The sequence below is a fragment of the Crocodylus siamensis genome, chromosome 14 (genome assembly GCF_052110815.1).
Source record: "Crocodylus siamensis isolate JL-2025a chromosome 14, ASM5211081v1, whole genome shotgun sequence".
NCBI lineage: Eukaryota > Metazoa > Chordata > Crocodylia > Crocodylidae > Crocodylus > Crocodylus siamensis.
The window spans coordinates 10,994,405-11,022,169 of record NC_143408.1 but is presented as its reverse complement, the minus strand read 5'-3'; the positions used below and the strand labels follow the sequence as shown (position 1 = coordinate 11,022,169).

Here is a 27,765-nt window from a genome sequence, read left to right as displayed (position 1 = left end):
AGCTAATTATGCCCCACTATGGATGTCCTAAGCAAGAAGGCCTATGCTGGTGGATGTTGCAACTCAACAGCATTAAGGTACGTTTCTGGGGTTGTATGTCAGGCGGTCCCTACAATGCTCTACCATCATATTGACCTGCAGCATCTCTGCTATTACAGTCCTGGGTCACTACTTAGTTCAGCCAGCGCTCTTCAAATTTGTATGGAGGTGAGATGGGTTCCACCTCATGAAGTGAGGGAAGAACATCTTCTCAGACAGGCTCACTAATCTAGTGAAAAGAGCTTTAAACTAGGGTCACTGGGGGATGGAGACCAAAGCCCTGAAGTAAGTGGGGAAGTGGGTGACCTGGAGGAAGAACAAGCAGGAGGGGGCAACAGGAAAGGCATTCTCACTTCCTGAGAATGTAAAGCAATCAGGTGCCTGTACATGCATGCACGGAGCCTGGGAAACAAGTAGGGAGAATTAGATGTCTCCTCATAGTCACAGAGTTATAATGTGACTGGAATAACAAAGACTTGGTGAGAGCTCACATGACTGCAGCGCTGCCATGGACGGATACACACTGTTTAGGAAGGATGGGCAGGGGAGAAAAGGGAGGAGTTGTGCTTTGTATAAAAGAGCTGTATGATTGCTCAGAGCTCCAGTACGAAACTAGAAATAGATCGGTTGAAAGTCCCTGGGTTAGGCTCAGAGGGGAGAGCAACAAGGGTGATGTCATGGTGGGTCTGCTATAGACCACCAGACCAAGAGGAAGTGCTGGAGGTGGCTTTCTTCAAACAGCTAGCAGAAGTTTCCTGATCACAGGCCCTGGTTCTCATGGGGGACTTCAATCACCATGACATCTTTTAGGAGGGCAAAACAGCAGTGAGCAGGCAATCCAGGAAGTTTTTGGAGAGTGCTGGGGACTTCCTGTTGGCTAGAGAGGCCAAGTAGGGTCTGTGTTCTTCTTGATCTGCTGCTCACAAACAGGAAAGAATTGGTGAGGAATGTAGTAGTGGCTGGCAACTTGGGCAGCAGCAACCCCTAGATGATTGAGTTCAGAATCCTGAGGAAAGGAAGGAAGGAGAGCAGCAGGGTATGGACCCTGGACTTCAGAAAAGCAGCTTTTGGCTTCCTCAGGAAACTGATGGGCAGCATCCCCTGGGAGGCCAGTCTGAGGTGGAGAGGAGTCCAGCAGAGTTGGCTGTACTTTAAAAAAAACCTTACTGAGGGCACAGGAACAAACCATCCCGATGTGCAGGAAGACTAGCAAGCATGGCAGGACACCAGCTTGGCATAGCAGGGAACTCTTCAGTGAGCTTAAACTCAAAACGGAAGCTTATAAGAAGTGGAATCTTGGCAAACAGTTAGGGAGGAGTGTGAGAGTATTGGTTGGACATGCAGGGATGAAATTAGGAAAGCCAAAGCACAACTGGAGTTGCAGCCAGCAACGGATGTGAAAGGTAACAAGAAAGGTTTCTACAAATATGTCGGTAACAAAAGGAAGATCAGAGTAAGTGATGCAGAGCCAATGGCCATCATCCTTGAAAACTCGTGGTGATCAGGAGAGGTTCCAGATATTTCAAAAAGGGCAAATATGGTGCCCAATTTAAAGAAGGGAAGAAGGAGGATCCAGGGAACTACAGACTGGTCAGCTACACCTCAATCCTTAGAAAAATCATGGGGCAGGTCCTTAAGCAATCCATTTCTAAGCACTTGGAGGAGGAGAAGGTGATTAGGAACTGTCAGGATGGATTCACATAGGGCAAGTCATGCCTGACCAACCTGACTGCCTTCTAGGATGACATGATTGGCTCTGTGGATGCAGGGAGACCAGTGGATGTGATACATCTTGACTTTAGCAAGGGCTTTGCAATGATCTCCTACAACTTCATTTCAAGCAAGCTAAGGAAGTATGGGTTGGATGAAAGGCAGACAGAAAACTGGCTGTATCATCTGGCTCAGAGTGTAGTAGTCAATGGCTAAATATCTAGTTGGCAGCCAGTATCAAGTGGAGTGCCCCAGGGGTCAGTCTTGGGGCTGATTTTGTTCAATATTTTAATCAGTAACCTGGAAGATGGGATAGAGTGCACCCTCAATAAGTTTGCAGATGACACCAAGCTGGGGGGAGTAGTAGACATGCTGGAGGGTTGGGCTATGATTCAAAGAGACCTAGACAAATTAGAGGATTGGACCAAAAGAAATCTTATGAGGTTCAATAAGGACAAGTGCAGAGTCCTGCATATAGGACGGATAATTCCATGCTCTGCTATAAGCTGCAGCTCTGAAGAAAAAGACCTAGGGGGTTACAGGGACAGTAAACTGAATATGAGCCAACATGTGCCTTTGTTGCCAAGAAGACTAACAGTATAATGGGCTGCATTAGTACGAGCATTGCCAGCAGATTAAGGGAAGTGACTCTTCCCATCTATTTGGCACTGGTGAGACTACATCTGGAATACTGTGTCCAGTTTTGGGCCCTCCACTTCAGAAACGATGTGGACAATTTGGAGATAGTCCAGCAGAGGGCAATGAAAATGGTTAGAGGGCTGGGACACATGACTTATGAGAAGAGTTTAAGGGAACTGGGCTCACTTAGCCTGGAGAAGAGAAGATTGAGGAGGGATTTAATAGCAGCCTTCAACTACCTGATGGATGGTTCCGAAGAGGATGGAGCTGGACTGTTCTCAGTGGTGGCAGATGACAGAACAAGGAGCCATGGTCTTAAGTTGCAGCAAGGGAATTTGATGTTAGATATTATGAAAAACTCTGTCACTAAGAAGGAAGTAAAATACAGGAACAGACTACCCAGAGAGGTTGTGGACTCTGCATCCTGGAATGTTTTTAAGACCCACCTAGACGAAACCTTGGCTGGGATGATCTAGTTGCGGCTGGTCCTGCTTTGGACTAGATGACCTCCTGAGGTCCCTTCCAACCCTAATTTTCTATGATTCTATTGTTCTAAGTGCAATAACTCAAGTGTTCATGTCCACAACATCCTCCAGACAGAGATGGCCAGCAGTGCAGAACTGCCTGGTGCTTCTGCAATACAGATGACTATTTCCTAGCGTTCTGCCATCGTTTATAAGTGAACTAGGCCAAGCTCTAGCACAGTGATTCTCAAACATTGTCTTCACTGGGGCACTGGGCAGCTCCCACTCCATTTTTTGCCTTTCTTGCTCAAGAGTACAGCCATCGGCCCCAGCTTCCCAAATAATCTCTAGTAGCCAGCCTCTGCATCCAATGTTTGGGATAAAGGGCTTTGCTTAGGGTCTTGCAACAAGGGTCTTTGACCCTGAGCCTTTTTTAATTTTCTGACTTCTTGTATTTCCATAACTTCACAAGTTTTTGCTTTATTTCCATGTTCGTAATCTAAAAAGTCTAAAAGTCTTTTAAAAAAGAGATCTAATCTAAGAATAAAGGGATTAGAGAAAAATCTACAGCCAACAGCTCCAACCAACAACCCTAAAACATTAGAGAAAAGGAAAGTTTAAATGCCTATTCATTAACATGTCACTACTTATTTTTATAATGTTTTGAAAGGGGGTACCACTAAATTCAGAAAAATATACAGAGGTGCATTGAGTCTAAAAAGGTTGAGACCACTACCAATCCATTTACTCACTAAGGATGATGCCCTGTCATGACTGACAGTACTTAGTCTCTCTCTGGCTGAGCTGGGATTTACGCTACACGTAGTCTGCAGAGCTTACCTCTAAGATGCAATCTGAAGCATCATGGATCACCATCACCAGAGTCCCAATGCGGATATAATTGGCACAGTAGGAGAAACTGATCAGAAAAATAGTTGCTGCATGATGGATGATCTGCTCATGAAAGTCCTGATGAAAAAGAATTACAGTTCACCAGAAAGATTAAAATGCCAGACCCACCTTCAGTCCTTGTCAGAACAAATTCTCCTTTGGGCAACAAAGAGAAATTGCTAACTACAGTTCTTCAAGATACGTTGTCCATAAGCATATTCTTCCTGTGGAGGCACCTGTACCGTAACGTTTTTTGTCTCTGTACCTGTACTGTGTACTGTACAGACAGCAGTGCATACTTCATTCTCCTCAGTTGCCCCTTAAATGCAGAGACTTAAGTTGCATGCAACTCTGAGGAAGAGGGTGGGATGCATACGTATGGGATACATACATACATACATACATGTGGCCAACATATCTCACTGAACTCTTTTTGGTAAGTATTTTTTTTGAGTAGTTGTCCATATGTACATCTTCACTGTAGGTGAATCCAAGCAGATATTTCTCTCTTGACCCACACCTGGGGGTGAGTCTTGAAGTCCCTTAGGTGAACAATGATTGATGCATTTCCAGATGTATATGCCACACTGTCCAAAAATGCTCAGGGAGTTCTAGCAGATAGTCTATTATCATCAGAAAAGATGAATCACCAGTAGGAAGATTTGTCTCTACCTTGAGAATCTGAAGAACTTAACAGCATGGACAAATGTACCTTCTAATCACTGTACTAGTACAGGATATTGCAACTTGGGAATGCACATAAGCTGTTACAATTGAACTGTTGTCTCTGATCATATAGCATTATGATCTAGCCCACCAATTAGTTATTGCTGGACTAGATGGCCTTATGAGGTCCCTTCTAGCCCTACTTTTCTATAAACCTGTAGTGCTTGTACTTGGAGTCTTTTTTATATTGCAGTGCCTCTGGCCCCACCACTCCCCTTGGACTGCCCTGAGGAATTTCTCTCAGCCACCATCAGCTCAAAACTGAGTATTGCGTTTGCTCATGTTTCAACATGATTTAAAAACCAAAAACAAATCTTCATTTAGTTCTTTTGTTTTGGGGCTGTGGTCCTCTCCACTTAATTGTATCTGTCTTATATAGGGCCACTATCCTGAGACCTTGTACTCCTCTAGCCCCTTCCCTTTTTCCCTTTTTTTTTTTTTTTTACATTTTTATTTTTGGTTAAGTAATTAAAAACTGGAAAGTTGCCTGGGTTCTCCCTAAACACTGGGATTCAAAGTGTGCCTGATGCTGAGAACTAGATCTACTAGATCTGAGTCCTCCCAATGATGGAAACAGATATATCAGAGCCAAGAAACATGTAACACTTTCAAGAAAGATATGGGCAGCCCCAAAAGAAAGAACTAACAGAAGGTTTGGTTTTGTTCTGTTTTATTTTTGTAGTCACAAGCCAACAGAGTACTCAGTCTTAAGCCAATGGTGGCTTAGAGCTTGGCTCATTAGAGGCTTCACCTAGCCAAGTTACAATATCCCCTACTAGTACAGTGATTAGAAGGTACATTTGTCCATGCTGTCATCTAGTCCAGCCCCTGCTCAAGATAGCAGAATCCCTGACTGAAACATCCCAGCCAGGTGTTTGTCTAACCTGCTTTTGAAAGTTTCCAAGGCTGGAGGTGCCAAAACTTCTCTATGTCTGATTCCAACGTCTGACCACTCTCATAGTCGGAAAGTTCCTCCTCATCTGTAACCTAAATTTCCCATGCTGCAGCTTGAGGCCACTGTTCCTAGTCCTGTTCCCTACAGCCAAAGAGAGAAGCGTATCTCCATCCTCTCTATAATCGCCTTTAAGTATTTGAAGACTTATCAAATCCCTCTTCAGTCTTCTCTTCTCTAAGCTAAATAACCCTAGTTCTTTCAACCTCTGTCTTGTCTCCCAGGCCCTTGATCATTTACACTGTCTTGTGCTGGACTCTTTCTAAACTGAAGTATGTTCACCCACAAGGAGGATGTGCATATGGAAGACACTTGTAATAGAATAAAATCTGTTCCCTTCTCAGACATGAAGTTCCTTGCTATGTTCTTCCTTGACAACTCCTGACATTCAGAAATCTGTTCAAACAAGAGGCCAAGAACTGGGTAATTCAGTGAGGTACCAAATCCCCTCTTGACCCCCAATAAGGTCTGACCCTCTCACTAAGTAAAAGGCCCTCTCAAGATGGCTGTGAAAGAGCCCCTCTCACTAAGTATCCTTTTTTACCATCCACACTGATTCCTGGGTCTCTGAAATGAAACAAAGCAGGAAATGAGAGAAAGTGATACTGGTGACAATGGGGCTTGAGATGGACAAACTTGGGCTCCCTCTGCATGTTACGAACAGCAAGAGTGCTTAAACCCTGTGCTTGACAGGCTTTTGTGAGAGTTTAAAGGTGCCAGTGGGAAAAGCTCTTCAGCTCTCCCCACCAAGACCCTTTCATTCCCCATGCCCAGAGGCCCACCCAGAGCTACCAGACTTCGGGTTTTGAAAATCAACTAACTGTCTGCCCAGACAGCCCCAGGAAAACCACAGCTGGGGCTGTCCAGGCTGGTGCTGACAATCAGCTGATTGTGAATACTGGCCCTGGGACCACACCGGGGACTCAGACTGGGATGGGACTGACCAGTCAAAACCCCACACTAGCAGAAAGTGACAACTGCATTTTCAAATTTGGTAGTTTCCAACTCAAGGCACCCAAGGCTGGGCACCCAATCTTAGTTTGCACCTGTGGAAGTTGTGGTTTACATTTCTCCTCTTCCCAGTTACCTGCCCAGTCACTGTGGCAGGCTGCACAAATACCCACGAGTGAGAATGGAAACTGGACAAATCTAGGGCAGGCCAATACACACACACATGCCATGGAGAACATTCTCTTCAGGATGAAACCCTGGCCTTTGTGCTTTTTTCTCCATCACCCAGGTGCCAACTCACCTTTCTCTTCACATCAAAGGGCAGGGTGAAGACCAGAGAGCAGTAGAAGGAAAGCTCCAGCATGTAGTACCAGAACAGAGAGGGCAGTAAGGGCTGCAACACCAAATGGGAGAGGTAGTGTTATATCCCACACAAATGCTAGAAGACTGTCTGAGGAAGAGGGGCAGGGAGGGGGAACAGAGAAGAGTATTGGGGGAAGCTAGGAACAGTCATTCCCAGGTGAAAATTACTCTTTGATAAAAGGGGGCATTTTAGCCGCCTGTACAGTAACCTAATGGCTTGACTTCCAATCCAAGAAACCTTAACTTCCCCTCCCTGGGTCTTCACCTGGTATAATAACTCACTGGAAAGTAAAACAGTGCAAGACAACACCCCACTGGGGGCATTTTCAGACTCCTCATGCTGGGCCTTCAGACAGGAAAGGACACATTCCAAACCTGATCCAAAATCCATTAAATCAATGAATCATTTCCACTGACATTGACTCAGAGCCGAGGCAGGTCCCAGCTGCTGGCCAAGCAAAACCAAGTCTGGTCAAGCCTTGAATCTACTTATGAGACTGAACTCTGCCTTTTTACAGTTACCAGCCAAGCACTGCAACCGAGGATCTGTACTTGAGCTCAGACATGCCATGGCCTCTCGTAAAGCCTTGCAAACATTTCATAAGAAATGCAGGTGAAGTAAAATTTCAGGTTTTAAATGAGGAAAAATCTAACTGAGGCTCATGAAGCCCGCAGTAAATCAGTCTCCTGTAGCTACAGGTTACTCCTCTGTTGCTGCTAATCTCTCTGCCTCATACAGGTGCTGCTCTCCTTCGGAGAGATTACAGAATGGCAGCTCAGGGCTTTTGATCAACCTGTGAGATTTCTCCCTCCCTCTCTCCTTCTTCAGTTCTGAATTGGGCCTTGGCTTCTTTGGTCAAGGACTCATTTTCCTTCAACTTCTCTGACTGTTCATTTTTCTTCATCAGCTCACCTTCTCCCTAATACTGAAAAGTCAAAACTCTACAGAAGGAAAAGGTATAACATGCTTGTCAGAGGATGACTGCAATCTCCAGAAAGAGACTCCATAACCTACCTCAGCAGTCTTTCACCCAGTGACTACAGCAACTGGATTAAACTGGACACAAAGATAATCTGATGAGACTAGGATTTGGAGACTGGAAATGGATTCTTATGTGTGGTCCTGGGGATTGAGTTTAGGCCCATCTCTAGTGTCAGTGGCACAGTTTGAACATGAGCTCCAGTTTGAACATGAGCTCAGAGGCGATACATGAAGTACAATAAGAAACGTTGTTCCCGAGGGACTCACCTGTTGCGGGTACCCTGTCCAGCATTCTCTATGATCCCAAAACCAGGGCTTCTGTAGAGAGAGAGCATAATACAACTAGAACTCCAGAAACATTTATTTTCCAGCAATTGCTTCATGAATTGGACTGGTTCCCACTGCATATTTTGTCACAGTTTACTATAGGCACTGCTGGCAAGTACTGTCACCCTTGAGAATTGGATTCTGTTGCTCTTTTTGGAGCATCTATGTGATACTGAGAAGGCCATTTAAGCCAAACACTCAAAGGTGGCCACTAACTGCACTTCCAATTTTCTGGGGCTCAAGAAGTTCAAAATTACATTCCTCAAAAGATCTGCTCAGCTGCCAGATAACTTTGGAAGCAAGTAAAGTCTGTAGGTGCTTCAGCTTTCACATGTTAATCTCATGTGCCCAAAGCTCTTCTTCTGGACATGCTCAAAAGCACTTCAGTCTTGACAGTGCTAAGTAGCTCAGAACTTGTATCTAAAATCCCTTTGGATTCACAGATTAGGTGTTCCCCCCTATTTGCCCTTAGGTCTGGTAGGTATTCTTTGGAGCACTCACTCTACATTGTGCTTCATATAAAATGCAGTGGTGGCCACTAATATCTTTTTAAACATAGCTGGTGAAGTTGCTGATGCCACTACTCGTAGTTTATTTAATATGGTCAGGGGTTAGAACATTTGCCCAGGATGTAGCGGACCTGGGTTCAATTCCTTTCTTTACTTATTAGGACTCAGTTACCTTTCTTTCCTTTAAGGAGAGTACTGTAACCACCAGATTACAGGCTATTCTGGGGGACAGCCTTTCTCAATCCCTGGTCTTGAAGCAGTGTCACTCTTCAGATAATGAATTAGAGATTCAGGAAGCTGAAGAATGAGTGTAAGTCTCTGGCCCAGTAATTAGTGCACTTACTTGAGAAATGAGAGTCCTTGGTCATTTCCTGCTCTTCAACCTGTCTATATATTTTGTGTGGTTTTTAAAAAATCATTGGACACAATACAAAACCAATCTTTGGCAAGAGGGCTGGTTTCCAGGTCTCTTTCCTCTCATGCAAGTACAATAATCACCAGGCTAAAGACTTGTGCTTCTAGCTCTGCAAATCTGGGGTCACCGCCCCATTCTTGGGAGGTTGAATGGTTCAAGGCTTTCTGGCTGGAAGGAGAATCTCCCACCATTAACTTGGAAGTTCAAATCTAACCTGATGAACCAAATGAATCATGAGAAGGTGGGTTCAATAACTAACAAATCTCAAGTCTCTGATGTTCAGTGAATGAGGGGCAGGAGAAATTCAGGTCCAAGGGGTCATATGCTTGCATTACAAAATCTACTATTTTCACTAGTTCTTGTCTATGTTTTCTTTTGTACCCTGGTACAGTGATGCTGATTATACTCACATCATGTAGGACAGTAAGTCCAGTGAAGAAAGAAACTGTGTAAAATGTAAACCTCCAGCTACAAACAAACAAAACCAATAATATTAGAATTTCATTAGAGGTCAGGTTGCAACTCTGTGCGTCAGGCAGTCATTCATTCATTTATTCAATGGGTGACATTCTTACAGCAAAGAGATATATAACCACCACCTGGGTTCAATGCTAGTCCAAAAGAAAATAAATAAGAGAGATAGTTTGCACTTCCTGTTCAAAGATCACAATGCACTTTACAAACAGTAATTGTTCAACCACAATTGGAGGTAAAAAAGCATGGCTTCAGCATACAGAAGAGGCAACTGAGGCACAAGAACTGTAAGAGACTTGCCTAAGATCACTCAGGTCACCATCATAATCATCAGTGATCACGATCCTTTCCACATCAGGAGGTACATCTGGTGGAAGTCAAACAGCCTCTTCTGGGCTCATTTTCCCAGGTCACCTACATTCAGATGTATTAACAGTGCTTCAGCCTTCCCTGTACTCTAGAGCAGTGGGGGAGCACACTTTCTGGCAGGTGTACCACAAGGCAAGTTGCATATCCTCTCCAAGTGCCAGTTTGATCTTCTTGCCCTGCCTGATTTGTTGCTCTGCTGTCTGCTCCCTGCTGTATCTGCACTGCGCTCCTGTTCCCTCTCCAATCTGTGGAATGCCAAACACAGATGCTGCCTATAACCACACTGGTTGGCCACTCCTGCTCTAGAGAGTGCCTCTAGGTCAGCCTTTCTGTCTTATTTTGGGGCTTCTGAAAGAATCGTGACTTAGAAATCTGTAACTGGGCATTCTTAAAAGATGCCCCAAACATATGTGTCTCCTATTCTACTTGCATCTGGGATGTCTTCATTACATATTCTACCAGTCCATTTTACTTTGAATATTCTACACAATCACCGGCATGGTAAGAGTTTTATATTCTTGGTAGGATTAGCCAAACCAGAAAAGCGGAAGTGGACAGAGTGGATAAATTGTCTTCTAGTCCTCCTCGCTGAGGGTAGGGCATGAGGTTCACAGTTCAGCCTGTAAATATTTTACTTAACAAAATGGAAGAGCAAACCACACATTCAGACAGAGAACTGAGAATCAAAGGCATCTCTCCTGAATCCTAGGTGTAGAGAGAATTCCTGACTTTCCTGAAGATCATGGTAAAACTTCCACTGATTTCAGCCCGTACAAGATTTCACCCTGCTCTTTAAGCAGCCATATGACCTATAGCAGTGATGCAGGTACCTTTTATTATTTCATTCAAATAATACAGAAACTAAACACCTGTCAAGCGGCCTCTATCCCAGTCCCCCATCACTTCTTAAGGACAGTTTTCTGGGCTTGCTCTTCTTTAAAGACCAGCTAATACAATGTAACTTCTCTGGGGAGGGAATGGTAGTGGCACTGTGTTTTGGGATTTGCCAGCAACATTAGGACCCTTCCTTGTCTTTGACCCTGTTCAGAGATGCAATAATGGGACATTTGTGCTTACTTCCATGCATCCCTGGCAAAAGCAGTCATTCAGTAATGTAGCATGCTAGCTGGGTTCAGTGGAATGGGGCTAAAAATAGGGATTTTACTAAGTCTTCCCCTTTATCTGATTCATTATCTTTTTATTCTTCATATGCACAAAACATATGGCTTGATGTCATCCACTGAATGGTGCTAGAGATTCACTGTTGTATAAAGCAGCATTAGCTCACAGGCCCTGCCTGCCTGAGGTAGGGCATCCCAGAATACAGTGCATCAGCCTCTGGGCCAGAAAAACAAATGCATTCAGCTTTGTCACAGTATCATGGAGGGAACAGGCCAACAAAAGCTCTAGCTCTCCCCATGGGCTCTGCTGGTTTGCAAGGAGCTTGGGGCAAATCATACCAGCAGATGGTGTGGTCCAGAATTTGTGATTTTTTTTTCTGGTGGGGGAATGGATGGGTGAAAGAGCAATGTTACAATGAGGATTCAGTATCAGGAGTCAGCTAGGAAATTCACAGGAGGGTAAGCTGACTGGTGTCACCAGGCTTACCACTTGAGGACTTCTGAAACAGCAGCAGGAAGTCAGTATGTAGCATGCAGAAAAACAAATATGGCTGTCCAGGATTTTTCAGGACAGAAGTTCCTGCTTGAATAAATGGGAAAATGTAAAAGCAAAGCAGCAGGAGACTTTGGCTAAAGGCAGCAAGGTTCGTTGATTCATTGGCAGGAGAGGGTGACGGGAGAAGCAAGCAGAACACGTGAAGGCACATTGCAGCTTTAACTGTAAAGGTGCTGAGGAGGCCATGCTCTGACTGCAAAACCCAAACCCTGCTGGAAGGTTTCAGTGGTTCAAGATCACTGAATGCATCACTCACCTGGCCTCACAAAACTTTTTAGACAGACTGGGTCGGTCCTGGTTTCGCCGATATCGGAACCACCTCTCTACCTTTTTGGTTGGCAGGTCACACTGCTTCGCCAAACTGATCAACTCTTGCTGGAGAACAAGCAAAGAAGCAGTATTTAGACTCACATACCTGAACGCCAGAAGAGACATTACAGTCCAGCCTTCTCCATAACCAAGCCAGAGAACTAAGTCCTGCATCAAGCCAATAACTTGTAATCACATTGTTAGAAATTTACCCTTATTTTATACGTGAGTTTCTCTAGCTTCAGCTTCCAGCCACCAGATCTTTCTGATTTACTTTTTCTAAATTAAAGTCTCCTGGTTATCAGAAACCTTTTCCCCAGGTTAAGTACCTGTTGACCTTTATCAAGCCACACTTTCACCCTCTATCAAATAAGCTGAACTCCTTAAATCTCTTCTCAGTCTCAGGGAGATTTTTCAGACCTGAAATAATGCTTGGAACCTTTTTTAGACATCCTTTTTGAAATGTGAACTCCAAAACTGGATGCAAAACCCACTCAGTGTCTCATCAATGGTAGACATACCATATTCGTACTGGAGAACATCTTTTCTTTTTTGTTGTGGAGAACAAGATGTGGACCAATGGCTTGAAGCTGCAGCAAAGTAGGTTCAGATAGGATATCAGGAAAGAAGTCTTCACTGTTAGAACAGTGAGGCAGTGACATACATTGCCAAGGGAGGTGTGGATTCTCCATTACTGGAGGTGTTTTAGAAAAGGTTGGACAAGCATTGGTCAGGGGTGATCTAGGTGTAGCTATACCCATGTTCTACTGTGGGTATTTCCCATGCTTCTGGGTTTTGCTGGTTGCCATGTATGGCCAAGAAGGATTGTTTTGCCATCCTTCAGCTACATGTGTTGGGGGTGGGGGGGAGGGGTTGCCTTTCTCTGAGACATTGGTGGTTGGCTGCAGCCAAAACTGGAGATTTTGACTAGGGTGTGCCAGTGCTTCTGCTAAGACTCAAAGCCAGAGGTTCCTGGCTAGAGGGTCTTCCCCTATGCTCAGGGTCAGACCTTACTTGGGGTCAAGAAGGAATTTTACCCCATGGTCCAACTGATATGGATTCGGGGGGGGCGTTACTTTCCTCTGTAGAGGCAGGCATGGTCCTCTTCCTTGGATATCTCAAGCATATTTTAACCATCTTTCCAGCAGCAGGACATTAGCCACCACAGTCCTCCTGTTTTACCTTTGGCAAGTCAGGGTGTTATGTTTTGTAGTTGTGTCAGAGATGACCATGTAATTTTGCTAATAGATTAGACAATGGATTTGCATAGGATGGTTCGGATAGAGTTGATCCTGCCTCAGGCAGGCAGTTGAACTAGTTGACCTCTGAGGATCCCTTCTATCCCTACTTTTCTATTATACTAAATTATTTTGGGTAGGCAGATCCCAGGCTGAGGGAGAAGAGCTGCGGAAAGATCTCACCAAGCTAAGCGATTGGGCAAAGCAAAAAAAAGGCAGGTGAATTTCAATGTCGATAAGTGTGAGGTAATACACACGAGAGAAAATAACTAGAAAATATAAGCACACAGTGCTTGATTGTGAGCTAGCTGTTACAACTCAGAAAATAGACCTGGATTCACTGTAGAGAGTTCTCTTAAAAATCAACAATATGCAGTAGCAACTAAAAGAAAGTTAGGCATCAGAAAATACTGGAGAAGTGGAATACTTCTTGGTATTGATGCATTTGATAGCTGGTTCTCATGGCAGTTAAGGAGCCCAAAAGACAAATGTCCCTTGCACACGTCAAGTATTAACTGTTTTTGCATCTGTTTTCCACATGGTCTCTCTATACATTACTTGTCAAATCATGCACTCAATCTGTGACAAGTGAGAATGCCCATGAAGTGGAAACCCCGGTGTGGCTGGGGAGCCATGTGACAGGAAGGGGTGGGGCTTTGGAGCACATAAGCCCTGTGCCTAAACCCAAATAGGCAGTTTAGTCCTGCATGCTGGAGGGAGAGGATTTCCTGAGACAGAAGGGCTGGTGGAGACAAATGGGGAGGAACCCAAGCTACCCAAGGGAGCTGGGATGAAAGGCTGCAAGGGAGGTATGACTTTTGGGCAACATTAGGCCAGAATGGGGAAGACTTTTAGTTCATGGAGTGAATTACAGTGGGTGCCCCCTGGTTTTAGTATTCTGGGACTTGGTTCTCTAATCACTTTGTCTACACCCTTCATGATTTTATAGACCTCTGTCATATCCCCCCTCAGCCTTCTTGCCAAGCTGAAGAGTCCTAGCTTTTTTAATCCTTCCTGGTATGGCAGTTGCTTCATATCCCTGATCATCATGGTTGCCCATCTCTGTACCTTTTCTAGTTCTAAATCCTTTTTGAGATGTGGAGACAAGAGCTGAGCATAGTATTCAAGATGCAGACTTCATATACTCTTCCTCTAATGCATCCACTCCTAATACTATGCATCAATACCAACATAGTGGCCTCACATGTGCACAAGAATAGGATTCACTTCTGGTGACATTTGTGGTGGTGCTGGGCCTCCCAAGCTCCTGCTGATGTCAGGAGAACAGTACGTGCTCTGCTCTGCTGGGTATAAACGTGCATCTCTAAAGCCAAATGGAGCTACCAAACTTTAGACTTGCAAATTTAGGCTAGAAAGTTTAGCTCAATTGAATTCTAGCTTTATAGTGATTAAGAGGATCCCAGATGGATAGGCCAAAAGTGTGTTAAGGAAATGGAAAAAAGGACTCACCTCTTTTGGGTTCTTGCTATGGGTAGTGTAGAATATATCCAGGACAGGATTGGGCAGAGCTTTCACTCTCATCTTGTCCCTTAAACCCAGCTTTTTGCTCAGGGGCAGGGCTATGAATCTACAAGAGAAAAGAACAGGGTGCAGTCAAATGAGGGGTGAGCCCAAAGCTGAATCAACATCATTATCATCGTTGCTTTACAAAGCCCACAAATGTGGGAATGGCTTAAAGGTAGGTAGAAATCAGGGCTTCTTCACCAATAAGGATATGATCCAAACAGAGGGTGTAGCAAGTAGATAGTACAGGGATGGAGATTGCAGGTCAGGAGTCATGTAAAAAAAATGTCAAACCTTGTCCTCACCTACCCTGCACTCAGTGTATTCAGTTACAAAAGTGCAAGTGTCTAAAAGTGAGTATTTTACACTCACTTTTAGACACTTGCACTTTTGTAACTGCAGGTGCCAAAGGGGAGCTAGTGAGGGACTCACCTGACTGGGACTCAGGCTAGAGCCAGATTAGCTGAGCGGTGCAGGCTCTGGGCTTGCGTCTCCTCAGCAGCCAAGAAGTGAGGATCTCCTGGCTGCAGCGCTCCTGAAGGGACTGGGTATTGCGGGACAGCCCTGCAGGTCTGGGAACTGAGGCAAGCCCCGGGGCTAAGAAAGACTGGGTTTGCAGGTGAGTGGCCTTTATGTCAAACCCATGGAGGGGAGAGGCATCTGCCAAACGGCAGCCGTGTCTCTTGTTTATTTGAGTTAGCCCAGTGGTTTAGCCTTGAGCCCTGCTGGGCCAGGCTGAAGGCCTGTTTGGAGAACTGGTAACCCAGGAGCTTCAGACTGAGACTGTCTCCAGCGAGGAGCCCAGGAGTCTAGAAAAAGGCTGGTATCCAAGCCCAAAGGTTCAAGACCCCAGGGAAAGGTGGAGCTGGACCAGACGGTACATAAGCCCAGAGTGGGCCAAGCCAAACTAGAGGGACTGAGAGCCCGGAGGAGGGGCTGCATACAGGACCGAGGGTCTGACAGTGTTGACGGAGACTGAGTAACGAAGTGGCGGGTCCGGGGGCCCAAAGGGGGCCGAGCGTATAAAGAGAAAGATCAACGAGAACTTCCGCGAGGCACGGGGCATGGCGGCGGGGAAGGGGCCACGCAGTTTGCCCTTAAGGCTCTTGGTGCCCTAGCCAGGCTGAGAAGGACTTACCAAGCCTGACGGCTGGTTTGAGACCAGAGGGGTCTCAGGGGAGACTAAGGGGAAACTTATAGGGATTAGGGCTCACTCTAAGGTCTGTTGGCAGCCTCCCCGAATTATCCCATAGTATTTAAGAACAAGATGTGGCAGGAAAGTAATGTAAGGAGAGTAGCATTTGAGTGTGCACCAGGCAGGAGCGACAGGGGCATCATGGCCACCTCGGTGGCAACAAGCCTGTCACAAACACCAGTAAAAAATGGATATAGATTATAAGGATGCATCCAAACAAGCACGGACATGCAGTATGCGGCACTGCAGCCCCATCTGTGGTGCTGCACACTGCACATGCAAGCATTCCCTGTGCTGCTAATTTGCAGTGTGTGTGTGCAGGGTGGGGGGTTGACCGCAGGAGATCCTGGGGTTAAAAAAAACCCCCTGTACCTAAAAGAAGTGGGGCAGCAGCACATGCTGCCCAAAACTAGAGACTCCCCAGCTGGAGCAACATTCTGGCTGCTGGCCCGGCTCCCTGCCGCAGGATCACCATGGCTGCAGCTCCCAAAGGCCCCCAAGACCCCAGGTAAAGCCCACCTGGGGCAATGCACCACATGCCAAAGCATGCGTGGTACAGACATTCCCCAGGGAGATGTAGCAGGGGCACACATTGTGCCACTGCTGTTCGTCCCTGGGGAAACGCAGGTTCCCGCACATGGGGACGTGCCCCAAGAGCCTTTCGATGTCCCTTTTCATGGGTAAACAAAATGTTATATATGAAAGGTACAATTTGAATATGGAAACAGGAGAAATGTCTGAATCTTTTTATTACTGCAGTTTCTACTCTTGCTGGACACTGCAATAACAAAGTTTTGAAAGAAGAAGTCATAGGAGACAGGATTTTCTGCAATTCTATGAAGACGGTGGAGCTGCTGTTGTAGGACAGGCAAAGCAGAGCAGTGCCACCCGGTGTCTAAGCAGGAGTGCAGCACCCCGAAAGGAGCTCTGGTCAGGGCTTGGTGGCTCATGGTAGTTGCTGTAGCTGCATCCCCCACCAGCCGTGTGCTGCTGCTGTATCTCAAAACTGCTCTCTTTGTAGGTAGGCATACAGTAGTTCAAGATATTCTTCATCAGGTCTCAAGTCTTGTATTTGAAAGTATGTTTAACTTTGGACCAACTACATAGTTGGGATAATAAAAGAGATCACCCTAAGAAATTCTTACCTTTATCAATGACAGCGAAGCTTAGATAGCTGCAAAAAAACCCAAGAAAGAGCAGACCAGTGACAAAGAAGTAGGGGCACTAAGATCTGCAGCAGGCACTAGGATAAAAGAGAAAACACTTGTACACTGCATTACTATTATGTGCCATGCTTGTGTTCTTCACATCTAAGATCTTCCTTTCATGGAAAATGCATGGAGACACTCCCAAAATGTCCAGGAAAAAAGGAAGGCACTGGGACTCAAAACGCACGTGTGTGTGTGTGTGTGTGAGTGTGTGTGGGGTGGGGGGCGGGGACAGGGAGACAAGGGAGAGGTTTGAGAGGGCGTGCAGGATGTCTGTAGGTAAGGCCTCGGAGAGAACAAGAAGGGAAGAACTCACAGGTTTTATCATAGAATGATCCTGGTCCGTGTTATTTGCTTGTGCTAAATATTAGCTATGAAAGGGACACTAGCAACCTGAAAATACTTACAAATGTTTGAGGTTACACTAGTCAGAGTCCCTGCAATTGTCTCTTACAATAAAAGAAAACACGTTTAGAAATAGGAAAATACAATTTTTGTTGAAGATTCAATTGTCCAATTTTTCAAAAATGATTCTCTCTCACTTTGCAGTTGGAAAGACCCTCATAAACCAGGGAAAGTGTGACTGTGTAAGCATCCACACAGGTACTGCACATACACAGTTACATGCTGGTGAGGCAGACAGATGGCTATGTACATGTGTGGACTGGATTCTAGTCACAATTCTGTCTACCTAAAGCTGATGACCAGTGAGTGTCAGATGCTTGAAGACGACAGCTCTCTCATGTTTAATTCCTATGAACTTAATGGTCAGGGTACTCACCCTGGAGGCAGGAGACCCAGCTAGTAAGCCTCTCCTGGAAGGGGTTTGAACTTGCATCTCTTCCCAGAACACAGTTCTAGCAGCTGTACTACAACTATAGCATCAGCTGGTCCTTCAACCTGCCTTGGAAAGGGGCCTCCTAGGCACTCCAGGGACAGAGAGATGTGGGAAGAGGAGGAAGAAAACAAACTGGAGGATGGCTCAGTGTGATGGATGCTGCTGGAAAGGAGCTGTCCTGTGACAGAGGGGAAGAGGTGGTGGGGGACTCCAGGCTGTGGAGGGGACAAGAGGTGGGGCCTAACTGCTTCACCCCCATTTCTCCCCATAACTGCTTAACTCTCCATTATTGGTGCATTATCTTAAATTTAGGGTTGTCTTGGATTTGGGGAAATACAGTAAATATACTTGATAGCCCAGGAAGAGGAGGACCATGCCCATGCTACAGAGAAAGTCAAAACACTCCAGTCTGTACTAATCTGATCCCGAGGTTAAATTCATTCCCCACAGCAGATGTGGTGACTGTTTTGAGTCTGAGTGGTGGGGCAATGCCCCCTCAGTTGGAAAGATTTTAGTTTCAGGAGAAGCATCAGCACACCCCAGACAAAATTCCCAGGTTTGGCTGTAGCGGATACCTAATGCTTCTGAGGAATGTGACACAAACCCTACAGCTGCAGCGACAGGATGGGGGAAAATTCCTTCCAGCCCCGTGTCGCAAACAGCAAAGCGCAGAAGCATGGGGAAAACGAAACAATCGGGGGAAAACAGACAAGTCCACACATCACAGCCTCTTTCTGTCATCCTTTCCTCTGGAAACTTATCCCAGCATCTTTGATTTTCTTCTTAACTAAGTTGGTTATGGAGCTCTGCTCATTCTGCTGATGAGCACTCTGGGCTGAAGACCTTTTTCATGTTCTCTCTCTTCCTTATCACAGCCCTTCAGCTTTTGAGGATTGTGATCACATCTCCTTTTAAATCACTTTTTCCACAAGCTGACTGACTGTGCCTGTATCTTTCAACCTCTCGTCATGTGGCTTGCCTCATAAGCCCTTTATCAGGGCTTTGTTCTGGCACCCTTTCTCTTCAATTGATATTCCCCATACAAAAAAAATCAAGGAAGTTTATTTACACTGAAAATAATCACCATCCTAGCACAGAACTCTGAGTCTAGTATTACTGAAACTACACTCAGTAATGATTTGGCAAAATTAGATTATGTTAATGAATAGTATTTGAAGTTCAGCCCTGACAAAACAGTTTATTCCTTTTTTCATCTCACTAATGCCCAGCTAAGAATCGGCTTTTGTTGGAAACTGGTCAACTGTGAACTCAACCCCAAATATTTAGGAGTCCACCTCAACTGTAGTCTCACCTACAGGCATCATCTACAAATAACTAAGAACAAGCTTGCCACATGTAATAACATCATCCCAAAACTGGCTGGTGCAAGTTGGGGAAGTGATGCTGAAGTTCTTAGAACATCATTGCTGGCCCTCGTTTATTCAGCAACTGAGTATTGTGTCCTTGTTCAGGGCAGGAGAGCTCATACCAGCATGATTATTTCATTCAGTTGAGAATAAATGAAACTCATAACAGGTACTTGCAGACTGACTCCTGTTCCAGGGTTGTCTGTTGTATTTCATATCCCTCCTCCTGAACTTTGATGTTAGCAGGCTACTTTAGGAGTCTAGAAAAAACTGCTTACAGTCAGTTCAAATTCTGAAGAACTCAGTGACACCCCCCACCCCTTCCCAAGGCCAAGGCTTAAGTTGAGAAGGCCATTTTGGAGTGTGGAAAAGGAGCTGAATGATGAAATCTTTGACATCAAGGGAAAAAATGGGGGTGCTCCTGTGCTGAGCCACCCACCTCACTGTACCCATCCACCTGCTAAGTTCCAAGTTCTTCCCTGGGGGTGCCTCATGTCTGGCTGACCCCCTTCCTGGAGCACACGTGCAAGCCTGGGGGTACTGCTGCCACCACCCAGGGGTCAAGACTGTTTCTGGACCCTTAGCCCCCTGGGGTACACAGGACTTGTAGTCCTTGAAGGTGCTTGACCCACTGCAAAAGCTTGGGGTGCTTTCTCTAGCCTGAAGCTACAAAAAGTAGCTTCTCTTAGTCAGCTGGACCAAGGGTGGCACAAAGTCATGCCTCTCCCAACAAGTCCACCACATTTGGTACAGTGAAGAACTTTATTGGTTACAGTGGGAAGGCTTGAGGAAGGGGGCAGGATAGAGAAGTATTACAGAATAATCTTAGAGCAAACATGGTGACTGGGTAACCCTAGATCACACATCTGTGTTACTGCAAGCTATATATCTAGTTAGGTTTCAAGTAGCTTACTCACAAATATCACTTAGCAGCTGATAGAGCTTTCCTCTGGAGGCAGGCAGTTCGTAGTGTGTCTATGTGTTTCAAGAGAGAGCGCGCTGGAGATGTTCAGCTGCTCTTTGTGCCTTCATCATGGCTACTCTCTACCCTTCTTCCTGGAGACTGTTTTTTATCTCTTATCATGACCTCATCACTAAGGTCCCACCAGAAGCAGTCCCATTGCTTGCTGACCAGTGCTTTCTGCTGACCTAAGACTGCCCAGGTAAGAGAGCTAGTCACCTGACCTGCAAGGGTGGGATACTTGAGACAAAGGAAGCAGGTTCAGCCTATCAGCTGCATAATGGACTCATCCTCACAGTTCCTACAAGACTTCAGCCTTTGCTTCCAGTTCCCAGGTACAGCAGTGTCTCAGGTATTATTCTCAGTCTTAGCCATCCTACTTCAGAGTTCTTTCACCTGTGACCTCCAAGGCCTGCCTGCCCTGGCACAGGCCCTGGGCTTAAATGCCTCTTAAGCCCTGCCCCTTTCTTGTCAAGTGGCTTTCCACAGCAACCTGCAGGGGGTTCTCATTAGGGTCTGATGGCCTGGTCTCCTTGGCAGCTGACAACTGCTTCTGGTAGCACCCTGGTTGCCTAAACTAGGCTCTATCATATTATGCTATGCACAGTAACTAACTCTGTGATAAGCATTTATAGCCCATGGCTTCTAGCTGCCTGCACATGCAGCCAGGTTATTCTGTGCAGTACTCCCTTGACATCTGTTCCCCTTTTTCTTAACATTCAGATTCCCACCTTGGCCACATTGTTTCTTTGTCACCCTCCCCCTTGCAGGGGATCTACTCAGCTACCTAGGTTCTATCTGCTGCAGCTTCTCTCCTTAAAGGAAGAAGAGCTCTAGGTTGTCTATTACACCCTGGTATTTAATACCTGGGTTTCTTAAATGATTTGATAGCTTATCACAACATCATCACTTAGTTTTAAAAGAAACACATACACTTTGTTGATTCTGGGTATGACAGTAAACTGCATCCAAATGGGGAGCTTGGTGGCAACATGGTGAGGCTACTTGTTGTGGGATAGCTCGTATAAAATACCACAGTGTTGCAACATCCAGAGTAAAGTGAATATAGGAAGCCTCAAAACCCTAACCCCCACTGCCCTGTGGGTATGCCTTGGTTGGAGAAAGGCTAAGGGAACATCACCCTGACACAAACATGTCCTCATTGAGGTGTTAGGCAATCAGCAGCAGGTCCTATTTGTTGCACTTGGGCAGAAGCTAAAACCATCAAGGCACTGAACATCTGGCCTCAGTCTGACCTTGGGACTCTGTCTCAGTGGTCTAAAGGGGTAAGTCTAGGACAGCCTCCACTCCTTCATACCCTTGCCTAGATGTACATGCTGAAAGTCTTGGTATGATGATCGCATAGACCTCTTGTGTGTACACCATGACCCAGAGGATCAATGGTTGCCAAGAATACACTTAATTGCTTTTGATATACCAGCATAAGCCAAGCACGCTGGCCAAGTACATCTTGTAGCAAAGACACATATGTGGTAAAGTTTTGTTCAAACGGTTTTCAGTCTCAGCAATCTCTGAAAACTAAATTAACAAGGATAAAATAAAGTCTAGCATAGCATAGTTACATCCGTAGTTGTAACTACATATTGTGTGCTCCCACAATAACTTCACAGTATATAACACATAGGATGACAGAGTTAATAGTATCTGAATATTAATGGAAAATTATTTTAATAATTTCTATCATTAAATTTAGGTGGCAATATGTTCAGCCCTGTAAGTAACATTTTTAGCATTATGCACAGGTAGGGAGTCCATTACCCCTGTACTGTAAATGCTATGTACTGGCTGCACACGTACAGACAGTCCTTGACTTACAACATTTCAAGTTACAACATTTTGCACTTACAATGTTTATAAATCAACACTGTTTCAACTTTATGATGTCAGTTTCGATTTTACAACGCTTGATCTGATGCAACACCAGCAAACAAATTTGCTGCGTTGCCCATCTCCCTGGAGAACATCTAAAACCCTTCAAAAAATGCAGCCAAGAGCCCTTCAAAAAGTCCAGCAAAGTCACCCCAAAGAAGTCCTTCCAAATCAATATGATTGCTATTTACAATATAATGCATTAATGTAGCTATATTACTCATCTATAATTGATTGAGTACAATATTCTGGGTTACTTTTGATGAAAATAGGGTATCGGACTTTTGTTCAGGAACCAATCCCCCATTTATAACATTGCTTGCTATAGAAAAATCGGTTCCGAGTTGCAACGTTTCGACCTACAGTTGGTTCCTGAGAACCATGGCTTGTCGTAAATGCAAGGACTGCCTGTATGTAGTTAGGTATACACGCGCAGCACGCACGCACATGCACACACACGCTCTCTGGACACAGAAGTGCATGTCATTTACAAAAGCCTGGCCAGCCAAAAAAATATAACTAAAAGATACTGGAGGCCTACATAACTCAGTTTTGGCTCCTTGGCTTTTGGTTAGAACAAAGGCAGGCCTCCTATAAATGGAGAAAGACCTTAGCTAACAGAAACTTTCATTGCAGTGCATTATTTAAGAAGGGAAATAGTCCTTATGTCAAAAGGGAGGAGAGACAAGTTTAGGTTATGAGAAAAAAAAAAGAAAATTTCTTCTTTTCTGAAGGGTTTCAGGTTATGTTTTAGCTCAATTTTACAGACTAGACAAAGCTTTCCTCCAAAGCATTTGATTTTAATGGGGTTTCATTTTCTCTCCTATCCTTGTAATTTGCCAGTATAAACTATTTTCATTTCAGACAACTGGGGCTGAGTCACTGTAGAGGGGCCCAGGCCAAGTGGCCACACTGGGGTGGAGCCCGAGTGCCACATGCTCAACGGGTGTCTTACTCCCCTATTTTCATAACTTGCCCACCATGAAAAAGGTATCAGGAGGTGGTATTTGATGGTATATGGTTTGCTGAGACCAGTGTGGGTCCTGATGTCTGAGAGTCTCCTGTGGGGCTCCACCTTCCCTACACCCCACTGTCGCAGGACACTCCCATGCCCTGCTCCTAGGGGGGTTATAAACTTAAGGGGGGAGGTGTGTCACAGTGCACTGAAGTGCCTGCTCCTAGAGAGGGACAGGTGTTCGTTGCTGGGGCAACCACAAGGGTCAGCTGACCAGGAGGGGGCAGGGCCTGGCCTATATAAACAGCACAGGCTGAGGCCATAGGCAGTTCCCCCCTGGCAGCTGAGAAAGAGAGAGCTCTGTGGGAGCAGAAACTAGATGGCCTGACCAGCTTTGGTTGAGGACTGGGGGAGCGAGCCCTGGTAGGGTTCTGAAGGATGATTAGCCAGAGGGCTTAGAAATTGTTTAGCCAGATGGCTTGGAGTTTATGTTGCAGCCCAGGGGCTTGAGTTTTCTGTTGGTAGTTGTTAAACCGGAGGACTGGGTAAGGCTGTAAGGGTTGGAGGAGGCCTCATGGGAGCTCCCCAGTAGTGTGGGGGTTCCTGGCGCCAGAGAGGGTTCCGTGTTTTGGAGGTTGTATAGACCCCGGCCCAGTGGTGCAGTATCGTGCAGGGCGAGGAGCCCAGTGCAGGTGAGCGACCCGAGAAGACGGGTCGGGGGTGCCAGGCACGGCTACGGCCACCTGAGCCTCAGTGAGGGTTGTAGACCTGAGGACGGGGTGCACTGACCCGAGCCCTGAGAAGGGGCACAGTGCATTGGGGGCCAGACATGGCTACAGCCACCTGAGCCTCAATTGTGAGGAGCCCCAGGGAGGGCGTACATAGGCCCCAGTGTGGGCGGGAATCATGTGAGCAAGGCCCAGGGAGGGCGTGAGCGCGAGAATATAAGCCCCAGAGGGGGCGCACATGAATATAAGCCCCAGAGGGGGCATACAGGAATAAGAAGCCCCAGAGAGGGCGAGCATACGGGGAGAAGCCCCGGAGAGGGCCACTAAGAAAAGACAATAGATGCAACAACGTCCGGTACATCTGAGAGGCTTGGGGCATGGTATAAGGGGTGGTAGGAGCCATGCATAGCCCTGTGGCAGGAGTGCACAGAATCATTGGTAGACAGGGTACAGGCGGGAGTACACCAAGGGGTACTGTGCCAAGGAGGACAGAAAAGGCAGCCTCCCTTTAATAATATTACCAGCAAAGATGTGGCGGGCGAGAATGAGGATGCTTGGATGCTAACTTGGCACGGCAGGGGCGCCAGGAGAGATCACGGCCGCTCCTGGGACCCCGCTCTGTGACACCACCTTTTCCACTCGGGTGTTCTGTTGGGGCTTGGAGTAGATTCCTGGTTCTACTAGGTGTCTGGCTTTGCTGTTATGCAGAAGGGTCCATGATAAAAGGAAACTTGAGTGGGCTGGGATCAGCATAGATTGGCTGATCCTGGAGGTCTAGATAAATTTCTGTGGTCAGTGGTGTCCAGCCCACATAAGAAAATGAATAAACTAATATTCTAATATTATAAAAGTCTAAGTCTATCTGTCCATTATGCTTTATTTGTGCTCTGATTGGCTGACAAACAGCCAGCGTGTGAACAGCCATTCAACCAGGAGCTGGCAGTGCAGTAGAGCGCTGCCATGATGGTGGGAACACAGGGGATGGAGGGTCCCATCCCTTGCAGGTGATGGCAGTGGTTGAGGGAGGGGAGGACCGAGCCTCCTCCCCACCCCGTCCGCTCTGAGCCTGCTCCTCCCACTCCCCTGCTGCCACTGGGGCTCCCTACACTTGCTGCTCCCCCCGCCATGGTGGGCCAGCTTCTTCCCACCCTCAGGCCTGGTCCTCCCCCACATCGGACCTGGGCCCACTCCTCCCCTCCCCCACCACTGTGGTGAGGAGCGGGCCTGAACCCCAAGCAGCAGAAGATAAAGGGAGAACAGGCCCGGATTGGGGGATGGGGGCACAGGGTTCTGTCTCTGCTCTCTTTCCCCACCCCTCCATCAGTCCTGACAGATGATTGGCTAGTAACTTAAATAATGGTATCTGTGCCTGCTTCAGGCCTTGCCTCAGCCCAGCAGCATATCTTGGCCACTTTCCTCCAGGCAGCTGGGATTCTTCAGGCTTTGCCCTTGCTATGAGCCTAACCCAAGTGACCTGGTCTGTCCTGGGCCAAGCCCTTTGGGTAATATGGAGCCATGGGCATTACAAACCCCCATGGAGCCCCTAAACGTATCTGACTTCCAGCAGCTGAGTGGCAGTCAGGGTTCTTTAGGGAGAGTCAGTGTCATGCTGATCCTTGATCCTAGGTCCTTGACTCTGGTGGAGGGACATGGCATGGGCCAGTGCCTATGCTGGTGTTTCCCCTCTCCTGGGGTTGGTGCTGTCTTATGTAGGTAGTTCTGGGTTGGTCTGGGCCAGCCCAGATCCCAGCCTGCCCTCATGTGTCTCGTGGCCATTGTGAGTGTTGAGAGGTGCAAAGGGGGACATCAGCCTCTGCACCTGCAGCTTCCAGGCCCCAGGAGGTGCTATCTGAGCTGTCTGCCTGCCCTCTTCTTGGGTTGGGGCCCACGTCTTTTTGGATTCCGGGTGCTGGCTTTCACCCCGGCCTGGGGGGAGGGCCTGTGGAGAGGCCACTGCCTGCCAGCTGCCTATCCCACCTAGGGAATGGTGGCATGGCGGAGTGTACTGTCGGCCTGCGGGCTCATTGCTTTTCTGTGGGACTGACTGGGAGTCCGTCACCTGCAGAGCATGCCAGCAGTCATCACCCCGGTGAGTATGTGTCTGGGCCTGGTCCCTGCTACAGTCACATATATAACCACCTGAGGAAACTTGAGCAGAAAAATGAACTGTAAGAGAAGAGAATGAGAATTAGAGGGGGATAGCCACATCAAAAGAGAACAGGCAAAGGAACTGTGGTCAGTCCTCCCAAATAGTACTACAAGGCAATGAAATGCAGGCTACCCCAATTGCAGGGAGAGCTGAACCAGCTGACAGGGAACAAGATGATGATAAGCTGTTATGAGCAGTATGTGCTGGGACCTAGAATAACCCCTTGCGTATGTTGTTTGTGTACAGAAGTGCCATACAACACTATCATGATATTGCCTCCCTTTTTACATTGCTCAAGGGCACTGCATGAAGACAAGTGTATAACCTTGGCTGCTCTGGTGGCCAAACTGATTTCCAGTATCACTTTTACAGAATCTGCACAAGGCCATGTAGAGACTATGCTTGTACACTGACTCAGCACCCACAGTTTTGTATAGCCTTCCTCTATGTTCAGCTGTTCTTCATGAAAGGGAGTCCAGGCACTGGGTATGCTGTATTAACTATCTTCTGCATCATCCATTATTCATGCTGGAGTAGCAGCAAGAGATCATCCAGCTGCTAATAAAACATGGGGCGTAGGCCAGATCAGACATCTGGGTGACAGTAGGGCAGAAGTGTCAAATGTACAGCCTGCAGGCCAAATCTAGCCACCTGGATCCATCAATTATGCCATCTGGCTTGTGGAGCTGGAAATGTATTTATCTATCTGGAAATCTAGCCATCAGCTATGCCATTTGGCCTATGGGGCTAGAAATTTAGGGTGCTTATACACATACGTTAAGGCTACTCCAATGTACTGTAATTACAACACGACAGAGCAGACTCGATTAATCGACGAGTTTTAGTTCAAGCACCCCCACTGCCATTATGAAGTGTGGGGATGCTGATGCACGAGGAATGCGGTGCGTTGTGGCTCTTGGAGCCACTCTAATTCAAGTGGCTCCCCCTACCCCTGAAGCATGTGTAAAAGTGCCTCCAGAGAGGAAGACTCAGCCCCTCACTTCAATAGACAGAGATCTGTAGGCACTGTGGACAAAATGTAGATAAAATGCATTTCCATAGCACAGTGTCCCTAAACAGTATGCAATACTATCAGGTCACACTGAGGATTTGACAGGGCACCACCTTTTCTCCAGCACCCCTAAAGCTGCTCCCTTGGAGTGTCTGCAGCACTCTGAGCACTTACCCAGTCTCTGCCCTGCTTCCATTACTTAGCTGAGTCCTTGGTGACTGTCTGTTATCTCCTGGGGAGTAACAGCAGAAAGGAAGGAGAAACAGACATTCCAGCTGCTTGTGTGCTGGGCTATAGGGGCACTTAGGAGCAAATTAACGAGATCAGTAAGGCCAACCTTTTTTGGCCAGTATGCCACAAATTAGCCTGGCACCCTCCACAAATGCCACTCCAATTGCATTTCCCACCCAGTCTGTTACTCTCATTTCTACTGCCTGACCCATAGTCCCTACCCAATCTGTTGCTTTGCTTTTTTCTTCCTTCTCTGGACTCCTTACCCCATTTAGTGTGTTGCATTTTTCTCCCTGCCCTATCTGCCACGGTGCTGTTTGTTCCCCCTCGACATATTGCATACCACACACCCAGGCTGCCTATGCCATTTGTAGCACGCATGCTGCACACTGACCACATCTGAACCAGTCAATGGTTCCAGCTGGTATCTCTCTGGAGAGCAAAATTTTATGCTGGTGTCTTAGGTTATAAACTTCATGGCAAAGTAGGTTAGAACTGTTCTTTGTCCCTGTTCCCTTCCACATCCTTATATCCCAGTAAAAAGCAGGTGGTTCTCAGATTTTTGTGGTGTTTTTGCTTGAAGTCAAAGTTGAAGTGAAAGTTGTTTTTTCCTTTCCCAAACCTCTGCAGGACAGCACTGTTCACCCTCTCTCCCTCTATACCCTACTTTTC

General features: G+C 46.5%; 1 protein-coding gene across 3 annotated transcripts in view; it reads right to left on the bottom strand.

Moving 5' to 3' along the window:
• The window catches only part of CERS4 (ceramide synthase 4), an 80,279-nt gene that overhangs the window by 15,756 nt on the left and 36,758 nt on the right, over positions 1 to 27,765 (bottom strand). For all 3 annotated transcript variants that reach the window (XM_090027312.1, XM_090027314.1, XM_090027313.1), the window contains exons 3-8: positions 14,506 to 14,623; positions 11,745 to 11,863; positions 9,379 to 9,436; positions 7,985 to 8,035; positions 6,674 to 6,766; positions 3,693 to 3,821 (exon numbers count right to left, since the gene is read on the bottom strand). In XM_090027312.1, the coding sequence (XP_089883438.1) occupies positions 3,693 to 3,821; positions 6,674 to 6,766; positions 7,985 to 8,035; positions 9,379 to 9,436; positions 11,745 to 11,863; positions 14,506 to 14,623 (568 nt within the window). The remainder of the gene's footprint in view (positions 1 to 3,692; positions 3,822 to 6,673; positions 6,767 to 7,984; positions 8,036 to 9,378; positions 9,437 to 11,744; positions 11,864 to 14,505; positions 14,624 to 27,765) is intronic.